The sequence below is a fragment of the Scomber scombrus genome, chromosome 8 (assembly GCF_963691925.1).
Source record: "Scomber scombrus chromosome 8, fScoSco1.1, whole genome shotgun sequence".
NCBI lineage: Eukaryota > Metazoa > Chordata > Actinopteri > Scombriformes > Scombridae > Scomber > Scomber scombrus.
The window spans coordinates 8,715,525-8,741,571 of record NC_084977.1 but is presented as its reverse complement, the minus strand read 5'-3'; the positions used below and the strand labels follow the sequence as shown (position 1 = coordinate 8,741,571).

Here is a 26,047-nt window from a genome sequence, read left to right as displayed (position 1 = left end):
TAACATCCCAGCATAATACACACACATACACACACACACACACACACACACACACACACACACACACAAAACCTCTCTCCCTCTCCCCCTGCTCCACTTCGCCATCCTGTGTGAAGGAGGGGACTCATGTTGCATTGCGTGCAGAGTCGTAATTTTGTCTTTGTCTGGAGTCGGTGGCATTTTTGTGCAAACTGCCAGATTTCACTGATTTACCTTGAAGCTTAAAACACTGGAACCGCCGCAATTACGATACACAGCGTCACTCTCACACAGTCACCCACTCGTGCACACTCGCACAAACATACCGCACTGTAATTACAGAGGATCAAAGTGAAATTCAGCGAGTCTGATAGTCCGGCTAATAGCAGACGACAGCGAGGTGAAACCCAGATCATGGGGAACAATATCAAAGAGTGAACCCGGGGTTAGGAGAAGGAAACACGAGTTTCTTTTATAGTGAACATTTTCTTTTATACAGCTAATTGTCTTCATGAATCAGCCATTGTCTGGGAGAATTGAATTTGATTTAAAAAAAAGTCCTTAGTGAGTAATATTTTTTTAATATAAAAAGCAATAATGTGCCTTTTAGGCTCAGGGTTACTTAAGGTAAGTTTGTCTCATTGATGCATTAGGTGTGTATATTTTGTGCGTCTTTTATATACACAGTGTCTGAAGAAGTGCTAAGATTTTTCCCAAACAGACTTGTATTTGGTTTGTGTGCGTATTAGTACGTGTGTGTGTGTGTGTGTGTGTGTGTGTGTGTGTGTGTGTGTGTGTGTGTGTGTGTGTGTGTGTGTGTGTGTGTGTGTGTGTGTGTGTGTGTGTGTGTGTGTGTGTGTGTGTGTGTGTGTGTGTGTGAGCCTAACAGCTAATGTGCAGATGGGGGAATAAGCGGCTGCCACTCTCTAATTGAGCATATCATTACCCTGTGATTTAAGCCACTTTCCCCACTTTCATCCATCTTTCTTTTTGTTTTCACACACGCAACAGAACTCTCTGATCTACTTATAGAAACACAGACGTACCCCCATTCTCGTCCGTCATTATATTAACCGCACGTAAACACACGCAGAAACTCCCTTTGGCTGCTACAAGGTGATTCCTCCCTGAGTGAGTGAGTGCGTCCTACATGCCTGCTGTTTAATCTCCTCACGCCTGTTAGTAGACAGCGTAACATCTGAGGACCCTGTTGCCAGGCCACTGTGCAGCCCGCACACCCAGCCACTAACACAACCACCCGGCCGACATGAAAGCACTCAGGAGACAGTGCTTTACACCCAGATCCCTCTGTTCTCCACAGCTGTGCTACTTGTGGCCCACTCCAACCATGAAAAGTTTTCACCAGGAGACCACACCCTCCTCAGCATGTGATTAATCACATCCACAGTGGATACACAAGCTCCTGCAGCGGAAGACTGAAGCTTAGGATGCTGGCATGCTGTAACTACTGAGTGTGTGTGTATGTGTTTGTGTGTGTATTGTTCAGCGCTTCGTAAAGAGTCTATGAAGCAGCCCAGATTAACAGGTCTTGTGTTTTCCCTCAAGTGGGCCACTTGGGAGAGGATTAAGGCTTATCACCGGAATTCAGACAACTGTGGACCGAACTTCTGCTTACACAGCAAGCCAAGTCACTGAGCCATCTGTGGCCGACCGTCACCTTTTATTTTTGCCTTGTCGGCACCTCTGGCACCAGCTGGCCCTTATTTTGGCCAATTGACCGAGTGTCAGAAGCAGCCTAAAGGGAGCTGTTTAACAGGCTGTTCAGTGTAATGAATCAGGGATCACATGCTGACAACACCAGATACAGTTCTTTAAGCCCCCATCCCCGACCCCAGACATTTTTTTTGTATTTTTGAATAATAATTTGGTGGTCGGCCGGCTGGGGCCCTTCTGTGTGGAGTGTGCACGTTCTCCTCGTGCCTGTGTGGGTTATTGGTCACTCTAGATTGTGAGTGTGAATGGTTGTCTGTCTGTTCTATGTTAGCCCTGTGATAGACTGGCGACCTGTCCAGGTTGTACCCTGCCTCTCGTCTAATGACAGCTGGAATTGCTCCGGCCCCCCCCCCTCCCCACTACCCTCTCTAAGTTAAGCAGTATGGAAAATGGAAAATGAATGAATAATTTGTGTGTAACATGGTTTTTCCACAAAAGTTCAGTTATGTACCCCCTCATAAAAATTCCATAAACTGTGAATACGCAAATATTTTTCATCTCAAGTTTAACTTTCGGGACTCCTAGATGTCTCCAACTTCACTGTAAAATCAATTCTCAGTGTTTGTGCTCTGGAGGCTTCAAGTTTCCACATCGCACTCTTGTAAGCTGAATACTGGATCAGAATCGAAGCCAAACACGGCTTTTAACTCAGATTTACGGTCAAACGTGGAGAAGCGATGCCAAAACAGCCTTTCTAGTATCAAACTCATCCATCATTCTGCACAGTGAAGCTCAAACATCACAGTGAAATAACAACAAAACCCATTTTTGAGTGGAGCAGGACTTTTAAGTGTTATTGCTTTTCAGCAGACACATTCTTAGTCTGCAGACACATTCTGAGCATGTGAGACAATTTAATCATATTCACTGGCAAGAAAATAGTAGGCACATGTTTTGTTTTTTCTGGGATATGAATACAGACTGCTGACTAATTACTGAATCCTCATGGGAAGATATGTGATCCGACTTTGTCACTGTATTCCAGGTTCCTCAGGATAAACATCAGGTTCAGTATACGCTGGATTTAGTGTGCAGACATTTTTAAACTACATATTCTTTGATATAATTTAATACATTTTCTCAACCATAGAACTGTAGTATTCCATCATTTGTTTTTATTTTTCCCTTTTTGTGTGTTTGCTTTACCTCTTAAGGATAATTAGAACAGCTGAAGGTAAATGCATTGTAGCTTCTTGTAAACATTCATGTGCGCATTTCCTCAGTAGAGCTGAGCTCCTCTTATGTCAGTCTCATGATCGCACCACGCGGAGGTAACTTCCTCCCGACCTAGTGATCACACGGTTGCCATGGTGACCACTAGCATCATGTAAGAGAAAAGGGGTCATGACAAACCTGTAGCTCTGAAAACCCACCACTTCCGTCTCTCTCCTTTCATCCAGAGATACAGTAACGGTGAGATTTCCCTACCTGACATTCCACACAGGATTACCAAAGCTGATACAAACTGTCTGTTTAAAAATAAAAAAAAATAAAATAAAAACTTTACTTTGCTCCCTCTCTCTCTCCCTCTGTGTGTTTCTCCTTCTCTGATAATCACGGACCCTCATTCTTTTCTCAGACCAGAATAGAATTTTTGATCAGGTTTCAAAATACGGCGGGATATTTATAAGTAGTCTGGTTGTCTACATTCCACTGATAAGTACAGAGCGATTACTTTTGATTGTGGGGCCTAGATGTTGAGTTGTTGCAGTGTTTTGAGGGTTGTTGAGGAAACAGACCGCATTTTTCTAATTTAATGTTCCCTGTGTTCTTTAGCAAAGGCCATATTTCCTGCAGGCAGATGCAGGGCAGCGGTGCTAATAGACACATATGATTTCTTAATCCACATTTCCTTCTTTTTTTCCTTTTTTTATTAATTATTTCCACACATTATGCACCATGTTCCTGTTTGCTCAATTGCTGCATAATAGAGGTAGTAACTACCACAGTTATTGTTTGTTGTAATCCCTATTCAGGTGCATTTATTAGTGATGCATTTGTGTGTCCATCTCTACTTGATTTTTTTTGCGTCATGAGTTGCGCTCACACCCCTTTCACTAACTATTGCTCACCTACGGCTCTGTTAGAAAACCTAACAATCAACCATTTCCTGTCTGGATTCTTATTGTTTCTCCATTTCAGGACCAAACTGCATTATCTCTCCTCCTTTTCTCCCTCTTAGCAGCGCAGTGCTGAGTCAGATATTACATTGTAATTTACTAAACAAGTTGGCGACTGTTAAACTGAGCAGTTTCGGGAAGTAAGTGCATGTTTTTATGGATGTAAAAAGGCATTATGCAGGGCTGTTCAGATGACATGTACTTACTCATCATTTCCCATCCTGTGCCTCAGTTTTACAAAGGTTGTAATCATATAAAGACTACACATTATGCGAGGAGACAGTGAGGTGGGAGTTAAATAAATAAGCATTCATTATGGACTTGATTTGAACAAAACAAAAATTTGGTTCCCATATTTGCGTGCGAGATACCAGACAGTGGACGGGGGTGTCAGTGTGGTGTGGCACAGATACGATGGGTCGCAGCATTGCGTGAGATTAATTTTAGACACAGGTGTTCACTCTCGCTGCCAAACTGGATGTTCCCGGATCAGCACCTGGTCCTGCTCCCACTCAGGATCTGCCACGATCAACATCGCAACCCACAGATTGCCTCAGGGGGGAGGAGGGGGAAGACCAGCATCCAACAAACCTGCCGCAGTTCCAGACCGAGTCCTGGGCCTGCACTGTATGCTTTGGCAACAAGTCAACCAAGCTCTCTCCCACTGCAGACACGCAAGCACTGGAACAGATTTACACTTCTCCTACTACCTAGTCTTTATAACCAACCCACTCCTACTCTACATTTCCTCCCTTGCACACGTGGAACATGCACATATCCTCACTAACACATGGTTACAGTCAGATCATGGAACATCTAAATATACTCCACATTTGCAATTTATGCTTCTTTTCTCCTTTTTTTTGGACAGTGCAAATGCTTGGAGACAAACACCAGCTTTAGTTTGTTTTCTAGGATGCCTTTCTCCTCTGCGGGTGTCTGGAAAGATAAGACCCACATATGACTGAGTCTTCACGCTCAGCACCATGAAATAGCACTCCTGTTTTTTCCTAAGAGTTTACCTCTCAGCCAGAGCAGCACACAGGAGAGCAAACCGCCGGGCTAGACACTTTACATTCCTGAAGGCAGCGACTCAAAACAATGACTCGCCGTGCTGAATTTGATATCATCTCTATGAGATGGAAAAAGGAACTATCAGAGAACAAACAACAGGCCTGACTAAGTCAAGCTGCTCTGGGAGCGTTATCTAAATGCTCTGACATTGATGTATTCTGAGGAGTATGTAATGTGCTAAATCAAATGAAGCAAAAATATTTACGCAGGTCAGTTTTCAGTCTTGTGGAAGTCATATCTTGCCTTTACGGTCTTGAGGGAGAAGAGTTAGGAGTGATATAGCTGCCCTCGTAATCCATCAATTTACTCCATGTTACAAGCAAAGGCAGCAGTGAATCTGTGTGCACAAAGGCCGATTTTTACCACATGTCTCTCGAGTGTTAGATCTTATCTCACATATTACTCGCACACATGCCTTTGCTTTCTTTCCAAAGTAAGCCTGTATAATGTATGAGCTCATACGTTGTTATATAATGTGGGAGAAAGAGCTTTAATTGAGTTTCTAGGGATTGATGGTAGCCCCGCAGTGTCAGAAGTCATGCATAACCTTTTGAGTCTAGCCTTATTAGTCTAATCAAAGTTGGAGTGCCTGGGTAATTCTCGCTACCTTTCACTGAGAGCAGGTCAGACAGTATCCTGTTTCACTGAGAGACGAGCGTGTCCCACTTTGTTAATATATTCTATGTTCTATATGCAGCACGTTCCGGCAGAGATTTTTACTGTATCATTCGGACACACAGTATTTTAGCTTTCATCAGTTTGGTGTAATGCAGTTTTTCTGCTTTTTACAATATTTTCTCGCTTTTGCTGTTTTCAGCCATGCTGGCAGCAGGGCTATATGGATGGGAAATATTACACCCCCACTTTAGTCCAGACTGAAATATCTCAACAAACGATTGAATTAATTGCTATGACATTTTGTACAGACATTTATGAACCCAAGAGGTTAAATCCCAATGACTTTGGTGATCCCCCGACTTATCCTGTAGCACTACCAACATTTTTTAAAATGTTTGTCCAATACTTTGATTTAATACCAAATACCCGCAAAGGGCATGACATTCCTATCAGCTGTACTTCATAGCTGCTGGTATGGCTGTTTTGTTAGTTTGGTAAACATCCATCTCATTTACAATATGGTATAAGTTCTGTTATGTTGTGACTCTTGTGTGTTTTATGCTTTAACTGTGATCAGTGGACTGTGGAGGAAAATGTCCTCACAGATCATTCAGAATCATGAAATGCAACAACCATGGTCCCTTACAAAATAAATAAATAAACAAGTAAGCACACCTATAGACAGTGGTCATGGTGGTGTAATACACTTCTTATATCACAAAGTGACCCAACAGAGCCCAGAGAGGCAGGAGACGGGAAGTGGCTTTTGTAATCTCATCCCAGCGCCCACTTCACAGCTTCCATCCATGAAGCTTAAAGTTCCCGACAGGTAAAGAAAATGTGGAGCTACTCCTTTAAAATATAAACACACTACAATGGTGTGAAAATTACCTTCATATGTAAATTTGCTGTTTCTGCAGCATTAACAGCAGAGTCATTAGTGTTCTTGTTTGTAACGAGCCTCACAGATGCAGCTACATGCTGATGCAGCTTTCAGCCTTGTGTTTATATCTTCTATAACACAGCTGACCATCTTGTTAACAGAAGGCTGCCACATACCTGAACAGCTCGAGAGGGAATCGCAGGTGCCAGTCGACCTACTTTGCCCACAGCACTGTAAACTCGGCTGCCATATTCTTTCCTCCTCCACGGTCTTTCTATCCTCTCATTTTCTCTCTGTTTACCTCTCGCTCACATTCTTATGCCCCCCAACCCCCTCCACTCTGTTGTCACCATCTCTCCCGTCTCTCTCCCTTTATCTTAACCGCTGCCATTTCAAGTTTATTTCACAGGGAGTCTCTGCTTCCCTCCGTACTTCTTTAGAAAAGAGGGAACATTAGCTTTTGATTAGACAGCAGTGTTTTCTCCTCGAATAAAGGAGCTCTTGTCCTCTCGCTTCCAAGCGTTTACCTTGATAATTGGTTTCAGCACACACCCAGCTGAGAAAATTACCCACAAATGCCAACATGTTACTTCTTATTACCCCATTTTTTTCTTGCAGATACAAACTTTTTTTTTTTTTTTTTTGCATGTGTTAGAAAGAAAGAAACCTATTAGAGTTTCATCTAATAATAATTGTGCATGTGTGTGTGTGTGTTGCTAGGTTGTGCAAATCCAGAGGAGCTGACCACAGAGCGAGTCCACTCCGCAATGGAGGAGATGTTCGAGACCCTCCGAGGTTTGAGCCACACTAGAGACCACCTCAAGCAACTTCGCTCCGTCTACACCGCCGGTGATGGAGTCCACCAGGTCAGAGACACACAAACAGTTATTAACAGTGTCAAAAAACACACACACATCAACTGTTAATACACCACCGCATCCTCAAACGACACAGTTATGATCCCGAGCACACACAAGACAAGCTGAATATTTGCTGCTTATCACACGTTTGATTAACCTCGTCCTCTTTTTACCTGTTTCTCTACTTTGCACTAGATGTTGCACGAACACAGGCAGAGATTTAGTGGAGGACCTTTGGCCCTGTGTTGCTTTTGTCCCCTTCCTGTTTGCGTCACACATGCATACAAGCAAAGAGAGGAAAGTTCACTGTGAGAGCCATCTTCACAAACCGTCTGTGTCTTGAAGCTTATGTAACTCTGAAGGGCCCCTGTGTACATCTTTGTCCTTGTGAAAGATTCTTACCTTTTTCTCCCAGACAATCAACAGTCTCCACTCCCACCGTCCTTCGTTTTGGTCAGGTAGCTTTTCAGAGAATAATAGGGCAAGAGCATAAAGGTTAGTCAATGAAAGTTCAAGACACTTCATTTTAATGGCCGTGCTTATTTCTTAGCTAAAGTCTTTGGGAGAGTGGATGAAATATAGTTGGAGTTGAGCCTGAATGGAAAGATTTGCAATAGCAAATGTTTGGATGGATCTCCGTTTTTTTTCTCTCTATTCGTCTTTTATTGCTTGTGTTGTGCTGACGTGTCGATTTAGGTTTTCATCTCAACGCTTCTTACATAAGTTCTTTAAGCAGTGAGTTACAAAGCTGGGGGAGCATTTCATTTTCATCCATTTTCATCCTAGTTTAAATAGCTGCATATCTGAAATGTTATATCTAGTCATCCAGAGTTCATTAAACTTACTTCTGCTGTTCTTCTCCCTAATTGTCAAAAAAGTTTTTTCCTGCAGCTTTTTATTACTTCACGATCTCACTGATTGTGGCCAAGCACCATATAAAGTCAGTTCTGTCTTAACGTCTTTGTTACTTTACAGACGGTGTGTGTGTGTGTGTGTGTGTGTGTGTGTGTGTGTGTGTGTGTGTGTGTGTGTGTGTGTGTGTGTGTGTGTGTGTGTGTGTGTGTGTGTGTGTGTGTGTGTGTGTGTGTGTGTGTGTGTGTGTGTGTGCGCAACCATGTGAGGAGCGCTGTTGTGTTTTGTGTTAGGACGGTACTGTCTGTCCTCTTTCCTCCTGCATTATGAAAATGATTTCATATAAAAAGAAAACAGCATGATATCTGCCAGCTACTGCCTGTTCTTGAGAAACCTCAAAAATCCATTAGCCTGCTCTCAGCAAGCATCCCCGTCCAATGATGAAGCCGATACCTGCCGGTCAAGATGTCATCCCAGAGGCCAAGCTCTCCTCTTCTGGGTTCAGACATAAATGAGAAGTTTAGACACACACTCTTACTCTTGTCTTTTGTTTTTTTATTGTATGCCATGTAAGTTGCTGTCAAACACTGCAATTGGTCAATATGGGATGAATACCACTGAGCACAGCACTATTATCTTCAGTAATCAAGCTTTCACAGTTCATTTAAGCGAAGTAATGTCTTGAAAAATAGCAAATGGATTTAGTATTATAAATGAGAACAGCACAGTTTCTCTGTTGGCTCCAGTCACGCTCTGTTTATTCCAACCATAATTAATCAAGCCAGCAAACATCATCACTCGTATGCATGTACTGTCACATGTATGCCCGCTGTAGAGCTGCATGAAAATTGCACATTTCCTGAGCACATATCAAGCTGTGAGTTACTGAGTGCTGACGAATTTCTTGGAAAAAGTACATCAATGAAATCAGAGTGACGGAGCCTGTAACAGCTGGAGTCTAATGCTATGTATTGACCTCAGCGGAGAGGAAGGGTTGATTTACCGCTTTTCTGAGAAACATTTAATGGCAGATATTTTGTTGCTGCACGAACTCTCATTCTTATATGAAATCTTTGTTAAGAGCAGCAAGAGTTAAGGCTAGAGTTACATAACCAAGAAATATCCGTAAAGACAAGAAAATGATTCATCCGGGTCTGACTTTGTATCACACACATAGTCATTTTTACACATACCTATTACTGACTATTTATTCCATATGAGTGAGTACACACCTATGACTAGATGTATTTTCCACCTACCAAAGTGCAAGTCATGAGCATTTTGACAGAAGCTGTATGAAGTATTGACTGTGTTAATTTATCATTGAGTATGGAACATAATGTCATACATGTAATACATTAACATGGTTTTGCAAGACATCAATTATCAGTATCTAGTTGTACTGTGTATTTCATATATTTCATTTAAAGAAATAGTTGCCTCGACATTTTCGTGTCCAGGTCAGTGACTTACTGGAGTCTTGTCATCACCATGATGTTGCCCAGCAACCAGCAGACACTCCACAAAGACACTGCTCCAGGCAAAAAAAAAAAAAAACCCATATCCTTAATGTTCAAAAATGAGTGTGGTATCAATCTTCTCATCTAATTTTCAGAAAGAACACAACTTACACAAAGAAACACAATAAGTGAATTTCCCAAAATTACTATACTGGTGCTTTATAATAAAATGTAAAAAAAATACTAATAAAAGGGTTGGTTCATCCAAATTACAAAGAACATTACGTACTACCAGTACAATCTATGCATGCACATACTGTAGTGTTTAGTTTCCCAGGTTTTGAGATATTTATCACATGTTTCTGCCTCCACTCTTTCACTATAGAGGTGAAAAGAATTTCAGTCATATTGCTAAAAAATACATCACTTACAAACTAATTTTAATATTTGTGTGTGTGTGTGTGTGTGTGTGTGTGTGTGTGTGTGTGTGTGTGTGTGTGTGTGTGTGTGTGTGTGTGTGTGTGTGTGTGTGTGTGTGTGTGTGTGTGTGTGTGTGTGTGTGTGTCGAAAATCAAAGTGCATGTGTTGATTAAAACTTGGCACATTGTTTTAAGAAATTTAAATGCGATGTAAAACACCACTTTGTTATCAATTTGACTCCAGCCTGTTCTGTTCTCTGTTCTATGTGTGTTTTCGTTTTTTGATGTTGTCACCATGTTGTTTTGGAAAATTAATTTGTTCATCCACCTCTATGCCAAGAAAACCCCTGGGGAAACTGATACCCGTGTGTGTGTGTGTGTGTGTGTGTGTGTGTGTGTGTGTGTGTGTGTGTGTGTGTGTGTGTGTGTGTGTGTGTGTGTGTGTGTGTGTGTGTGTGTGTGTGTGTGTGTGTGTGTGTGTGTGTGTGTGTGTGTGTGTGTGTGTGTGTGTGCGTGCGCAGAGGAATATTTAAGCACTGGTATTATCATATGACTAATTCTAATATTGTTTTTCTTTATCATGTGGGTGTTTGTGGTGGTGGGTTAATAGAATTGCTTTTAGCTTTTTGGGATGCAGATCAAAATGGAGTATGCGTGGGTGTGGGTAGCATCTGACGTTTATTCCTGCGATATTATTGGTCGTGTATGTGCGTGCGTGAGCGGGTTATTTAGTCGTATGTAAATCATTAATTTGTTTACTCCAAGCTTAGTTTGTGCAGGCTGACCCATGCAGTAAAGTCATGTTAACAGAAGTAAATGTTAGTTTACATAATTCAGGATTTCCCAGGCCTCGTTTGGCTGCTCCTCAGTGACGAGAGGAGTGGGAGTCTTCTGTTAATAGTGAAATATACAGAAACTCCATGTCGAGGTGAGTAGATGCTTGTGGGCAGAAACACCTGGGCGCATTAGTATTTGGTCAGCATTGCGTGTGTGTGTGTAGGTGTAGGTGTGTGTATTTATTGCCTGAATCAACAGTTTGGTAGATGCAGTCTTTCCTGAGTGTTCAGATGTTCCTTTGACGTCCCAAAAAGAAAAGATTTGTTTCCTGCCTCGGCCTCATTTTGAGTAAATTGTAAACTCATGTAAAAGATAATCAACGCGACTATTTTAAAAGATCTGCTGTTCAGAGAACCCAAATTTATGCTCTGCCAAGTCTTATCTGGCTCTTTATTGTTCTCTACGACAGCAATGTTCACTCCCATGAACAAAAAAAAACCCTTTCATTAATTCTTGATCTTCTAGCTTTGAGGTCTATAAATGGTTCATTCTGTGCTGGGTAGCCAAGCATAAAAAGCTGACTCCCTGTTTCTGTTAGAGGTTGGGTTTTTTTTCATTAATCACCTCTGAAGAATATTAAAAGGCATTTATGAGGCTTTATTTGAAGCTTTGCAGTTTATGTCTTTCAAGGACATATTTCAAAGTAATAAAATGTGCCTATTGTGAAAGCCAGGCGGTGGCTCATAACTATGGAGAAGTGAAGCAGGTGCTGTTTACTGTTTTGGAGAAGCAGGTCAGGTCATATGACAGTGTTCAGAGGAAAAATATTACAGTTTTTCATTGCACATGCACACTAAGCTTCATTGAAAACAGCTGAAGCTGAAATGTGACTGACTTTCAGCATTCAGATGTGTTTTGCTCAAATATTAACACTGTCTGGGCGATTTCTGTTGCTCTTAAGCACACTACAGCTTTGAGCTAAGTAGTTCTGCATGCTAGCATGCTATCATATGCTAATTAGCTCTGAACACAAAGTACAAGTGAAGTTGATGGGAATGGCATTAGTTTTGCAGTTATTTAGTCATAAAAGCAAGGTATTGGACAAATAAAAGTTACATAAGTCATTAGGATTCATCCTCTGGGCTCCATGATTATCTTTTCCAGATTTTAAACATCGTCAAGACATTTTGCTAAAAGCTAAAAACCCCATCGTGGTCCCTGTAGAAAAGAGAAGAGATCCCCTGGGGAGGAGTGACTCATCCTCTTAGGACCATGAATTGAGCAGCAATATCTATTTCCAGAAACTTTTATTTGATTTTTCCCTCAAAATATTGCTCATGGTGGGCTGAAGTGCTGTTTTCATCCATGTACACATTCACACACACACACACACACCACATTCAGCCAACATAACAATGGGGATTTTTTTTTAACCTGATTGAGGCACTCTTCCTGAAGTGATTCATAAGTCAGCGGCCTGTTTGGTCCAGCAGAGTTTTTTATAACTCCACTGACTGTCACACCCACAGTTATTCACACAAACATGCAAGTGCTGAAAGAAGGGCACACCAACAGCTCCTCAATCATATGCTCACACATTTATTTAAAGATTGTTTAATTCACTGTGAAATGTATACATCTCTGTGTATAAAGTCTTGTCAGTGTAGGTGTCTTCTGTGTTAATTTTCATGTTCATGTGTGTGTGGGGTTTTCTAGGCTACCTACCGTCCTTTCCTGAGGCAGATATTGGAGGAGGTCTTCCACCCTGACAGACACGAATGCCCCGACATCGAGCACATGTCCGGAGGCCTCACCGACCTGCTCAAGACCGGCTTCAGCATGTTCATGAAGGTCAGGCAGTGCTCACTCACACGTACACACACATTTTTATATGAAATGGGGTCAGCGATGTCACATCCTTTTAACTCTACCTTTGTCAACCACTCATGGCAGACAATGAAGTGATTTCTTCTGTTGCTTGGACTTGACCTAATTTAACAATTTGCTGAGTAAGCGTTCCATATCTGCAGGTATACTGTTTACCTTACAGTTCATTCTTCATCTTGACTTTTCATCGCCAGACATTTCAGATTTTGATGCACAGGAAACATTGTCAGATAATACAGATTCTGTAGCCAGGAGCGGAAAGAAAAACACAATACATTTGAACAAGGATCACACTTTATAGGGCAAACATCCACGTGTCTCCACATGGAGTCACCAGCTGCTTCTTTTCACAATTACGGAGCTCAATTTTCTTTACTGAGACAGCTTAACACGCTACCCCCCTAAACTGATCCCAACCTCCCTTTTGCCCTTTCGCCAACCAGCCAGTAAAAAGGTTTTCTTTATTTGTATTACCACCTACAGTCACTGCAAACTGTGTTCTGTGGGGCGCATTTTCAAGAATTATGGAAGCCAGAAGTTGAACCCTCTACCCTGCAGTGGTGAACAAGAGGTTTTTCCCCAGACAACCGTAAAGAAGACCTAACCACAAAACATTTGAATTTGCAGAACTTTCTGTTGTATAAAGCCTCTTTCACACGTGAAGTCTATCCCTAAAATGTTCACGAATATTTCCTGCGTGGGGTCACGTGTGAATGGCAGCAGGGATCGATGTTCAGGGAAATCTGTACCGCAAGTTTCTTAGCTCAATACCAGGTAACGTTTTGTACATTATCAGGTACGGCTGTGTTGTGAAGGAAAGTGGTAACATCGCAAAGATAAAGGGTTACCTCCATCTCACGAAAGACACTTTCACGTGAACCGTTGACTTGTTTATGGTTACCTCGCCGATGCTTTTCTTGGTGATTTGTCTCGTGAACTTGCGGAATATTAAATACATTACTAGAACACTCACAGCCGACAAAAAATGCTCTACACCCGCCATGTTTCTGAAAATAAGAACAGACGTCTTACACATATGCTGTGCTCCATTTACCTACCTAGTTGGAAGTCGGAGCTGGGAATGACGTCACACCCAAGTTTGTGTTGTTTCGGTTTAAAGGTCAGAAAAACAGTTCTAGCCAGGTTAGCCATTGTTAGCAATAAAAGTTTCGCACATTTCATAATGTAGCAACATGTCCACAGATAGAAGTTGAACAGTGCTGTGTGTGTGCGATTGATTTAATGAGACACAAATAAGGCAAAACTGCTAATAAAAAGGATATAACTACAACTTACACACTGTTAATGCACAGGGCTACTATCTTGGATCTTGAGATCGGGGCTGGTGTGGTACGTCCGACTTTCCGAGTCGGAGATCTGACTTCAGGGGGCGTTCCCGTTGCAATTTACTACTGGGAACTCGGAAATTCCGACTTCCAAACACAACTGGAACCCACCCCTTTTTCTTCTTCTGTTGAGTTTCATTATTGGTATCAGTAAGTGTTGCATGACCGCCATCAGCTGGACTGTCCTTTGCCCCGTCTATTCCCGCATTGCGAAAAGGCGGAAGACAGAGATGTTCCTGAATGTGGCTGCATGTGTGAATAGTGAAAATCACTAGCAGCGCCTGAAAGGTTATCCCAGTAATTTACCAGGAGCTATGTGTGAAAGAGGCTTATGAGAGAGTGGAAACTTTTTCTAGTTATTATATATTTATACATACATACATTTTACAATTTTGTTTTTTGAATGTCTTGAATGCCTCAGAGGGAGATGCAAAGACCTGCATTTTTGGGTTACTTATGTTAATATTTTGGCCAAATGCTCTTTTGCAACAGACATGTAGCTCTGGGCTTGTGGGTAATGTATATCCACCGCAGAGCAGATCACTATCCACAGTCTGATTATCCCACATCTGGGCCTGATTAAACTGATGAATACCCAGGGGGAGGAATTAGACTGGTTGTGTAACAGTGACCTGGTTTTACACAAATTAAGAAACTTGGCCCACGAAGCACCAACTCAGACATAGTAAACCTATAAACCTGAACTCAGAGAATTCTATAGGAGCACAGAGCACACCCTTCATGCAGTAAAAGACGCCAATAAAACATCTATTTTTAACCACAGGGTATACTGTGTACTTCAGGGTTTATATCATTAAATACTCTGCAGACCCTGCAGTGTGGGTTATCACCCACTGAGAGCTTCTGCACCGTTGCTAAAACTGTCATCTTAAACTGCTTGTAACTAATTGGCTACATGCGTATGCGCAGTGTCCCATGTTTAGTCTTTATTTAGACTGTGTGACCCCTGTTCCTTCAAAAGTTAATTAGGCCACAGTTTCTCGAACTAACACCTCACATACAACATTTTAAATCCAAGGTTTACAGGATTTCTCACATTTATGAAGCACAATTTGTTATGTGCTGACTAACACTATGGATTCATCCAAACGCTAACATTTTTCTCAGCAGTTAGGTGCAATTTGTCTACAGTTTTTGCAGTGACCTTTATGCTCTGTTAGAAAAGGTACACAGATCACTACCAAAGTGCCAATACAACAATTTATTGGATTATTATATTACATTACAAGTAAAGGTCCTGCAATGAAAAGCCTTCCTGAGTGAAATAACTAAAGTATTAACAGCTAATTTTACTTAAAGTAAACCTGCTTACATTTACAAAGCTTATACATTTTCACTTTTTGTTGACATTGTCTGAAAGGTGATACTTCTACTTCATGTTTAGTAATGAGGGTGTAGTGGGCATGGAGGTGGTTTACTGGTGTGCATTATATTGAATGGTGTTCCTAATATTTTGTCCACTCCATTAACATACATAAGCTTAGCAAAAATAGAGTTTATGGCAGAGCTGTTGTATTGGATTACCTTGTATTGTACCTAATGAAGTGGCTGGTTAATGTATATGACATTATTAGATTGTTGTTATTGCATCCGTGTTTAAGCAGCATATCATAGTAGCTGTTCAAGATGGAGCAAACTTTTATCTACTTTATATACTGTTAGCTAGTTAAGTCTATTGATTCCCAATGTAGGGATCAGGCCCCTCCAAAGGGTTACAAGGCAAATCTGAGCTGTCATGGGATGAATATAAATTTCTCTTATCCTTGATTTGTGTGTGTGTTTAGGTGGTAAATGTCTCTTTGGTGGAACTGCTAAATAACTCATAGACATCTGAAACATGACAAGGAGCCACAACTACACACTGATTTTATACAAGAGCTCACAAGACAGTAAGGTTGAAAACTACTTGTTTAATATTAAACAGTTGGTTGTTTTGTATAAAAATATTTTATGTTTTCTATGTACAATTTTAATCTGAATAGTAACCAGCTGGCATAGCTGTCAAATATAGGTAGTGGAGAAAGAAGTGCAAAATTTCCTTCTGAAATGTGGTGGAGTAAAGGGATTTCATCAAGTAAATGTACATGACAGCCGAAGAGGAGAACAGGGCAGTAGTCATAAAGGATATACTGAGCAACACTGGCAACACAACTGTGAAAATGTATCTGAGGCATTTAAATCTGAATAATATGCATCAAGAACATTGAGTGGGTTGCATTTCTACATCAGTGAATGTATTTTATCATCAGGACATAGAATATTTTCTTGTCCTCACTTACACTTATTCTCGCACACACACCGTCTCCACACACTTCCATAAGCCCCTCCTTCCCTGTAAGTCCCGTGGCAGTGCACATGGTTCTCCGTCAACACGCAGGTGGTTGTCTTCTCGCACATGGTTTTGGTGTGTCTGGGAAACCACCGAGCGCCACTGAATATACAAAGCATAACATGAGCAGAATACACGAGAAAATGTTTGTTCACACATTTTTCATGAAAGCCACGTTGAATCATGCCTGAAACACGCTTCACCCCAGCCTGTTGGTGCTTCACGTGTACAGCCATTCTGTCCTTGGCCTTGGGTCCGCCCCCTGCAGCTCTGATTGCTTGGTTAGTATTCAGCGGGTGCAGATGTGTCCTGAATGCAGCTGACCAACCAATAGCACACAGCCATTATTCCCCAGAAAACCAATCGCACACAGCAGATACACCAGACCTCACCCTGCTGTTAAAACACATCTTAAAGTGGTAGTGAGAGCTTCCCCATGCAGGTGATGTGGTGCAGTTCTCTCTCTGTGTGTGTGTGTGTGTGTGTGTGTGTGTGTGTGTGTGTGTGTGTGTTTGTGTGTGTGTGTGTGTTTGTGTGTGTGTGTGTGTGTGTGTGTGTGTGTGTGTGTGTGTGTGTGTGTGTGTGTGTGTGTGTGTGTGTGTGTGTGTGTGTGTGTGTGTGACCACATGTCGACCATCATAACACCAGGGTGACAATCATCTGTTGAGCTTTTGTTTGTGGTGGCTGCGCCCTACCTCCCAGTGGAGTTCACTCTCATCAGCATCAGCGCAATATCACAAGCGTCCAGCTGAGCAGAGACTAAGCAACAAGACACAGAGTCAACTATAGATGGTATCATGAAAGGGAAATGATGAAATGTTCCCTGGACGAAGTGGGTTGTTTGTTACAGGCACGTTCTATAATGAGAAACCGAATTAAGGTCTCAGACAGCCTAAAAATACACAGACAAATCACAATTTGTCGTCTTAACTCCACAGGTTAGTCGTCCACATCCCAGCGACAACCCTCTGCTCTTCCTCTTCCTGGTCGGTGGAGTCACGCCCTCAGAGCTTCGGCTCGTTAAGGAGATTGTTACCACGCACAAACCAGGCACCCAGGTGAGTGAGTGGGCTAAATACAGTTAGTAAGTGACTAACAGATGTCAGTGTCTATGTAGTCATGGTTGCATTTCCTACATTACAGTTACTTGTATAAAAAGCCCAGCTGTTTGTGGATGAAATAAAACATTTGTCCATCTGTATTTGTATTTGTGTGAACTAGCTCGGTTTCAATTGCCTTGGCACATCATCTCACTCTCCCAATACAAATCCTAAAGACAGGGATCATCTCTCAGACTGTCTCTTTAAGAGGGCCGGTGAAGTCTTTCAGATCTCCTCGTGGATAATGCTAACTGTGTGTAGTAAAGGGCCTGTGGGGGAATAGAACAATTTTACTGCATCTGAGCTGGACTTAACTGTTCTTTCTTGTCTCAAGTTCCCCTTAAAGCAGTAAAAGGATCATTTAGGATCAAACCAAACTGAGTAAGACACCGGGGTTCACTCAGCCCAGAATTGTGCACTAACAGTAGTGTTACTGTATGTTATCTTCTCAACAGAATCACATCATTTTAACTTAATGCAAAAACTATAAAACATCAAGTTATCTTCATACAACTTAATTGAAATTCAGCTTACTTTTACATTTAATTTAATGGAACTTGTGGTTCTAAAATGATAAATGCTTGGCAGGTAATATGCTAACATGGAAAAGCTTAGCACAGTATTTTAATCTGCTTTTTCAATTATGTTACTTTATATGCCATTATATATCAGAAGCAAATATTTGACAAACAAAACATGTGACCAGCTCAGAAAGTATGATGTATCTACCCAGTAGATAAGTAGGTCAAATATTTCAACATTTAAAAAGCTGTTTTTTTAGGTTAATGCATCATCAATAATGATAATCAATTATTATAATGTATAATAACATAATACTGACATGGGCCACTTAACTTGACACACCACATGGTTTGTTACACAGAACCATCTGAGAAGTCGTCCTTGGTAACTGTTTAGAAAAGGGCAGGTACTTCCTTAAAAAATACTTGTCAGGTGATTGGATGAACCATCTGTCACGGATTGGTTTGGTGGTTTGGACACAAGCGCATAACTTGAAGCTGGAAAATTCTTGTGATGTCATAAGATAAAGGGCCATTCTGCCAGCATAATGAGTAGAAATAGTAAGTACAATTTTGAATGCATGACTTTTACTTTAACTAACCAAATTGAATATATGTATATTGTGGTTTTGCTACTTTTACTCAAGTAAAAGAAGAAGAATTCTTCAACATCTGGCAACAAAATAAGTGAACCAGATTAAGAAAGACAAAAATTATGGAGTTTTTATAGTAGGTTGTGAGTAAAGCTGTTGTTTATTAAAATCAACCAGAGCAGAAAGTGCTTCAGTGTTTAATTCTGACAGACAAAATATACAATAAAACATGTTAATGATAGCTTGACTCTCTCTATCACTTGATGAATCATCAACATACATTTCAGAAGCTGCTGCCCTAATTAGATTTTTTTTTTTACAAAACCATTATGTCCCTGTAGATGTGTCAAACTGTAAAATGATCATTAAAATATTCATCCAGATAAAAAAAAGGAAAGAAAGTAAACTCTACAGGCTTAACACTGGGTCTGGTACCGATTTCATACCAGCAGATTTAATACTGTGCCTGGCAAAGAATGTGAGTGAAAGAATGAACATAAACGCTGACCTACATATGCAGGTGGCTCGGATCAGGTGTAGAAGTGAGAATGAATCTGGTCTTTGTGTTAATTACAGTCATTTCATACGTCAGATGTTGTGTCTTTCTGCCTTTGTGTTTGGGGGTGTTTTAAGTGCTGATTATATATGCAGTCCACACTGCCCACTGCAAAACATGCAGATGAATGTGTCTTCTCTGGGTGAGAGGAGGGCATGCAGGGAGATCAGGCTGGGTAATGTGGGTTTGTCTTAATAAAAGGCTTCGAGAAGGAGGCCAAGGGAATGAAAGGGCTGGCCAGGATCAAAGCCTTCCATCTGTAATCAGGGAGACTGAATAAAGACAAGCCTATATAATATCCTCCAGGCCCACACACACACTGACCTCAGTACATATAGTACAAAAGTTGTAAGCACTTCAGATGTTTAGATTCTTTTCCATAATGCAGTACCATGAGGGAGGCGCCTGATTGGTCCCAAACATACAACCTGGGTCAATAATAGCAATTTTGATCAACAAGAACAAGGAGAACAGATGGTGCAGATGGTGTGGCCCATACAGAGTCCTGATCTCAACATCATGGACTCAGTCTGGGATTATATGAGGAAACTGAACAAATTTAGATACTTAAATCCACAAAAGAACTGTGGCAACTTCTCCAAGATGAAGCCAACCTACCTACAAAGTACCTGAAGAACTGTGTGCAGGTGTACTGAGGAGAGCTGCTGCTTTTGTAAGGAAAAGTGTGCTCAAACCAAATATTGATTTCATTTAAGGTTTCTTCTGATTAATGCACTTTTCTAAAACAATTCCTAGCATTATTTTTGTTAACATCCTAACTTTACTTTTAGTGCCTAACACTTTTGCACAACATACTGCATTTTAACCAAATGTTACACTGAAACCAAACTGCACATTTGACTCTTGCATTTTGGACAAAATTCCGCTGAACCATACATACCCTGCCACTACAAACAGGCCCACTGCCAATTTGAGGTGCCGACCCAGTGTTAAAGCAACACTGCAGCAGAGGAACAGAGCGGCTCTGTTATACTGCAAGAGGACTGAACCTCTTATTCTAACTAGACAGCACTGAAAGAGGGCTCAAGTTTTTTTCACTGCATCTGGGTCCAGATCTGCATCGAAATACACATACCAAAAGGAAAATCATGGTGTATGTAAGTCTATATGAGTTTTTCTATTCAAGAAGTCCATTTAATGAGGATCATTTTCTTAAACCTTTATTTGAAAAACCCTTGAATCCACACTAAAATTCAATCACTTGCCCCTTTAGCCATTGTCTAAATTTCCACCTATTTTCATTGAAATGTGTTTTTTGAGTGTCAAACCTTCACCCCCTGTAGACTTGTGAATGTCACATGTTTGTACTGAAGGTTCGCTTATTTGCATAGAACAAATGGATTCACAGTGGTTTTGAATTCTAACATCTCTATTTAGTCATGCATCACACCACGTAAATATTGACATGCAGTCATGAATTAAACACCGTCACGTTAACATTAACAATGACAGCAGCACACAGTGTAATGCACGGAGGCTAGATGCATCAATGAAGAGCATTTTAATGAACTGATCACTTAATTATCACCTCTTATGTACAAATAAAATAGAAATGAATGAACCATGAAACACTGTGAATGAGCCCTTATTGAAGTTGTGGAGGTTCCTTTTTCAAAAGCAATTCAAACATTTAAAAAAATTATATATAACCAGGTTGTTTTTAATCCTTTTGTATTTAAATCTAACCAAACAAAACCGTAGCAGTATAGGATCAAAAAACTTTCACAACCGTATACCTGTGAAACTTTGCAAACCTGTGCACTCTCTTCCTGTGTTTCTATATGTGAGCAAATAGGGATTTAGGCCAATTATTCAATGCTTGTGCACCATCACTCTGTAAAAATAGGCAGCAGAATTCTCTGTCTAATGGTGCAATTAGTGGGAACATTTATCAGGGGGAGCACTAGAAGAGAAGCACTCACAGTCACAGCAGTCATTAATTAAGCCTTCAACCACAAAATACGTGTTGGAACCCATCACTGATGCAAACAGTGATGTAACTGAAAAGTCTTTTCTTTCTTGTTGACATTACTTTTCATCTCACCGCTGCTCGTCACAGTCGTTTCCAGTCATAATTTATCCCCAAAACTGGGTCAATACACAAGTTTTATCTCATTCTTAACACATTCTTTAACAGTATTTCCTACTGAAAAAAGAGATTTGGGGTTATTTAAGCCCAACTGAAAAGTAGTTTTTAAGGTATCATGCCATTTCAATCAATGAAAACCAACAGGCATGTCACCTTGGCGGAGATAATTAAGTTAATTAAAATGTAGCCGTTGCCAAGGCACCTGATTCATGCACCTTGCTGATTGCCGCTATTCACACGTCTGCTTCACTCAGAAGTGTTGGGTTACACACGGCTACCTACCTTAACGAACGTGTTGTGTTATGCTCCAGGTGCTGGTTCTGTCCACCAAACTGCTGAGGCCAACGGATATCCCCGACCTGCTCTTCACCTCCCAGAGGCTGGTGCCCAATATCGGTGTCTGAGGCCATCACGTGGGAACGCTCACGTGTAGGGACACATGGGTCTCAACACCTCATCGCGTATGAGTCAGGCTGGATGAGTGAAATTCTCTGTTAAAAGCCGCAAATGGAAATCATGGAGACTATAAAAAAATTTGAGAGACATGTTGATGAAACATTCCTCTGTATGTGTGTGTGTGTCGATTTGTTTTGTTGTATTTAATTCTAAAGTGCAAAATAATGATTTAATTGTCACTATTGGGCTTATTTTTCTTGGAGGCCATAAAGAAAATGAACATTTTTATGTGGGACTGACAATGTCTTTCTTATTCTGCCAAACAGAAGTCTGTCAAAAGCCGCTTTGTAGTTTTTGCAACATGTGTAGAACTACGACACACGTTTCAGACCACCCTTGATTCAAATCTTAATAAAATTATCTTCTTTTCAAACAAACACTTGTGATGCTGTTTTTGTTGTTTTGCATTTTCAGGACTCAGTTGTTAGCCGTTTCAACCGGGAAGTGTTAAAAGCAGGCGCATGTGTGAACTCATTACAGGTGAAGGTGTGTGAACAGAAGAAGGCCTGCAGTTGTGGTGGAGAGAATACACACTCCCTGTTAGCGTCCGCTCTCACCTAACAATATCACATGGTAGCTAATGAGAGCAGAGTGACTGTCTGCTATGAATGATAATTAGGTCACACATAGAGCTCGCCTACACCCTCCTGCCCCCCTCCTCCTCGCTCTACGGACTCTTTATTCTCTCCGACATGAATCACCTCTGCTGGAGCTCAGTCATTTCACCCACCTACATCGCTTCTGAGTAACAAGTCTCCCAAGTTGTGTCTAACACACGAAGATTAAATCCTCAGTTTTGTGTCTGACAGATAGGAATCAGATATTCACAATTCACTAATGAAGTTCTGGATTGTAAATAAACCCATCTCAAACCTAATAACACACATTCAGACTTAATTGGAAAAGAGCTTAATAATATTTTCTCCTTATCTTCTGGGAGCTCGCCGTTTCTCTGACGAGTCCCTGATAAAACAAGGTCAGCTCTGAGAAAACTAACATGAACTCCTCCATCTCTGTCGACTCAGGTTATTTCAACACCTTTTTATTTGGGGTCAAATTCATTTTCTGGGGTCGATGATATCACTGGGTTTTTTAGCTTTAGAAGAAAACCCTGAGAGGCCACTGTAGAGTCATGCTTCTGTTGTCTTCATGCTATTCAATGCTGTTATAAAAGCCTTTTTTGTGAAGTGGTTTATTCATGTATTTTATTCTCTATGTGCGTCATCACCTTAACAGCAGCAGTGATGTTTGTACAGAGCCAAGGACATGTAGACATTCTTTGACTGCTTGTTTGAAGGTGCTTATAGTCATTCCTGCTGTCACATGCGCCCCTGTGCTGCATGATAATTAAAGAACCAGAGACATTGTCAAATTCATCATCATTTTATTGTGAACAAAATGTGGATTTGCAACAAAATAAATAACAATAAGCCCTTTTGGACTATTCCTGTTTAAAGTGCATCAGTGATAATAATCGCAACATGCTACATACTGTGTCTGCTGCCCTGCTACAACCCACCCACCCCCACCCCCACCCCACTCCATCATGCACAATAGTTCTCAATGGTGTAAAAAAATATATATACACTGCAGACATTGACATACAGGAGACTGAGTACACAATTCAAACACACACACTGCTGCACAGAGCCCTGGCTCAAGTGTCTGGTATAATACCAGCAGTTAGTGGTGCCATGTTGTGGCAGTCTGGATAAAGAACAGCCACAATAGGCAGCACAGCTAAAAATAAGTAGGAGTCCTTCAGAGCTGCTGTTGCCAGGAGAGCTTGATTAACAGTTTCAGAGTTTATATGCAGTGTCTGAGGTTCAGCAGCTGCTTCTGCTTCCTCTGGTGTCTTTTCTGCTCTTGAACAGTTGATGAACCTCCTCACTGTTTCTCCTCACACATGGTGTCTGTCAGGAGAGACACCTTTCCACCTTGAGGTCATCACCTCTGTAAAGATTCATCAACCTCCTGCCTCCTCCTGTTCATCTCACACCCGCCCTCTTTAGCCTTAATGGTACAGGACATCAGTGGAGAAGCATCTTCTCTGTCCTCATTTCCACCTTCAACGCTTTCTTTCTGTCTGTGGTCACCCTGGACCACTATCAGCTTCTGGTCTTCACACTGAGGTCACAGTCCTGACTTTTGCAGAGAGCACTTGCTTGAAACGCCTCTTAAGATCTTGCATGTTGGGAGACTTGGGCCTTGGGATGAGGGGCGAGCGCCTCTTCTCTGTGGTGGCGCTGGCAGTGTTGTGTGAGGAGTTTGGGGCGGGTGGCGGCTGCTTGGCCAGCTGGCAGCACAGCCTCTGGAAAGCCCCATGCACCTGGCTGTAGTCCTCACTAGCAGACACTTCGTAGAAAGAGCAGCCCAGCGTGCCCGCCAGCAAAGGCCCCTGCTGGGAGTCCACGCGCCTCAGGTGCAACAGGTCTGCCTTGTTGGCCAGCAGGATGACCGGGGGCATATTGGCACCGCCGGTACGAACAACCAGCTGGTGCAATTGATCAATGAGGTCAAAGCTGCGGCGGTCTGTTACAGAGTACACCAGCACGACTGCATCGGCCCACTGGATGGAGCAGCTCACATGGTCAGGTAGACTGATACCATTATCAGCTATCTGTGAAGGAGGAAAAAAAGAAGGAAAAACTTATTACAACATCCAGCACACCTCCTTAGAGACACATTTTCAGGTTTTTCTGTCCTAAAACTGAATGAAACTGAATTGATGCCAGGTTAAACATTCCCTGACTTTATGCAACAGATCTTTTGTAATGACTGGAATGCTGACTGAGGCAGACGAGAGCTATAGAGTTACTCCTCCAGAACAGTGAGGTGTGGGTGATTGAGGAGTCTGGATGTAGATCAGGGTATCATTTACCCTGGCCTCAGACATCCATTAACCTAAATAGGAGATTAGACAGCCAGACTGAAGGGCTGTACTAGCAGAACAAAAAAAAATGTATTCAGACAGGCACAGCACAGATTGGTGCTGGACTAATGCCAAATCAAGAGAGGCTTAGATGATTTTAACAGTCAGACAGTCAATTAGATTATATTGTCTTTGTATTGGATTATCCACAGCTCTTAAACAGATTTTAACGTGTTGAACCTGGTCAGCCCTTAAACATTAACTCATCTGTCTGGTTTCAGTGTGATTTCAGGGAGCGCTTACCTCAACACCGGGGGTGTCCTGAACCTGGATGGTCACTTGCTCTCCATCCACCTGGACTTCTCTGGAGTAGAGGTTACCTGCACACACAAAAACCAACACAACTATGTTAATATTGAGAGTCTCTCTTGTCTTTGAGAGCCAAATTTGCAAGTTTCTACCTAAAAAAGAAAAAATATGGTTTCGTAACTCACCTACGTTTCTCTCATAGTCTCCGATAAAGCGTCTGGTTAAGAATCTCACGACGAGAGCTGAAAGACAAGCAGAAGACAGGATGTTAAAAAGCAGAACATTAGACGAAAATGAATCACTCTGTTGCTGAGCTACAAATAAAATACGACGCTGTGCTTTTGGTTTTTTTCTTACCTGTTTTCCCAACTCCACCGCCTCCTATCACCGCTATCTTAATGACCCGGTTGGGGACAGAGGATTCAGGTGCTGCGTACTCCGCGATGGTCGTCATGTTGTGGATAAGACGCATTTTGTTCGTACTGTCCGTTCGTCTATTCCGTTCGAAAAGAGGAAAAAAATGAAGACAAAACTGTGTTCTTTTCTTAAATTTTTCAAAGCTCAGGGAGAAAAAACCTTCAAGTGAAAGCAGTGAAGTGACTCCTGGCTGAGCAGAGGTAACAACACACGAAGGAGAAGAAGGAAAGATCCGCGAGCACTGCTGCAGAGGAGGAGCGCACGCGGCTTTTATAGCGCTGGAGAGACGTTCGCATCTGATTGGGTGTTGGTCACCCCCTTCTCCTCCCTCGTGTCCCCCTCCCACCTACACGTGGATGTGCATGCTGTACACAAGCGAGAAAGCTCCTGCAACAGGTGGGACCCTGGCTGGATAACCTGATGACACTTTGTTTTAAAAAAATAAAAATAAAAAGTGGTTGTTGCTTTTCAGTAACTACCCTGTTGTCATACTATTAAAAAAAAAAACCTTAAAAAAAATTAAAAAATTAAAAAAATCTTATACCATAATGCCAGTTTTCCATAAATACACTACAAAAAGTCAGCTTTCATCTTTTGAGCATTATTCATGGTTATCATAATCATCCTAAACATTTTAAATAGCCCTTTTTTTCCTCACTCATGTTGCAAGTTTTCTGCATGTGTTTCATACCGCATCCTTTTGTGTGGAATTATAGGATGCACATGGATCCTGTTCAACCGCCCAGTGTTGTGC

The 26,047-nt window shown here is 41.5% G+C and overlaps 2 protein-coding genes across 2 annotated transcripts in view; one reads left to right on the top strand and one right to left on the bottom strand.

The window, feature by feature from the left end:
- scfd2 (sec1 family domain containing 2) overlaps nt 1-22,205 on the top strand; it is an 87,595-nt gene extending 65,390 nt beyond the window's left edge. The window contains exons 6-9 of the mRNA XM_062424148.1: nt 7,129-7,274; nt 12,493-12,627; nt 17,298-17,417; nt 21,551-22,205. Coding sequence (XP_062280132.1) covers nt 7,129-7,274; nt 12,493-12,627; nt 17,298-17,417; nt 21,551-21,643 — 494 coding nt within the window. The 3' untranslated portion in view covers nt 21,644-22,205. The remainder of the gene's footprint in view (nt 1-7,128; nt 7,275-12,492; nt 12,628-17,297; nt 17,418-21,550) is intronic.
- A 1,612-nt stretch (nt 22,206-23,817) lies between these two features.
- Nucleotides 23,818-25,348, bottom strand: rasl11b (RAS-like, family 11, member B). The gene is made up of 4 exons (XM_062424592.1): nt 25,234-25,348; nt 25,062-25,118; nt 24,871-24,947; nt 23,818-24,315 (listed from the first exon to the last, which is right to left on the bottom strand). Exons 1-4 carry the CDS (start codon nt 25,346-25,348, stop codon nt 23,818-23,820), a joined length of 747 nt encoding a protein of 248 aa, XP_062280576.1.
- Nucleotides 25,349-26,047: the final 699 nt, after the last annotated feature.

What these genes read in the sequence shown, in the direction of transcription:
- rasl11b (XM_062424592.1), bottom strand. Translation starts at nt 25,348, where the DNA reads ATGCGTCTTATCCACAACATGACGACCATCGCGGAGTACGCAGCACCT. An exon ending in AGACTATGAGAGAAACGTAG is followed by an intron (nt 24,948 to 25,061) that starts GTGAGTTACGAA and finishes TTGTGTGTGCAG; the next exon opens with GTAACCTCTACTCCAGAGAA. An exon ending in AGGACACCCCCGGTGTTGAG is followed by an intron (nt 24,316 to 24,870) that starts GTAAGCGCTCCC and finishes CCTCCTTCACAG; the next exon opens with ATAGCTGATAATGGTATCAG.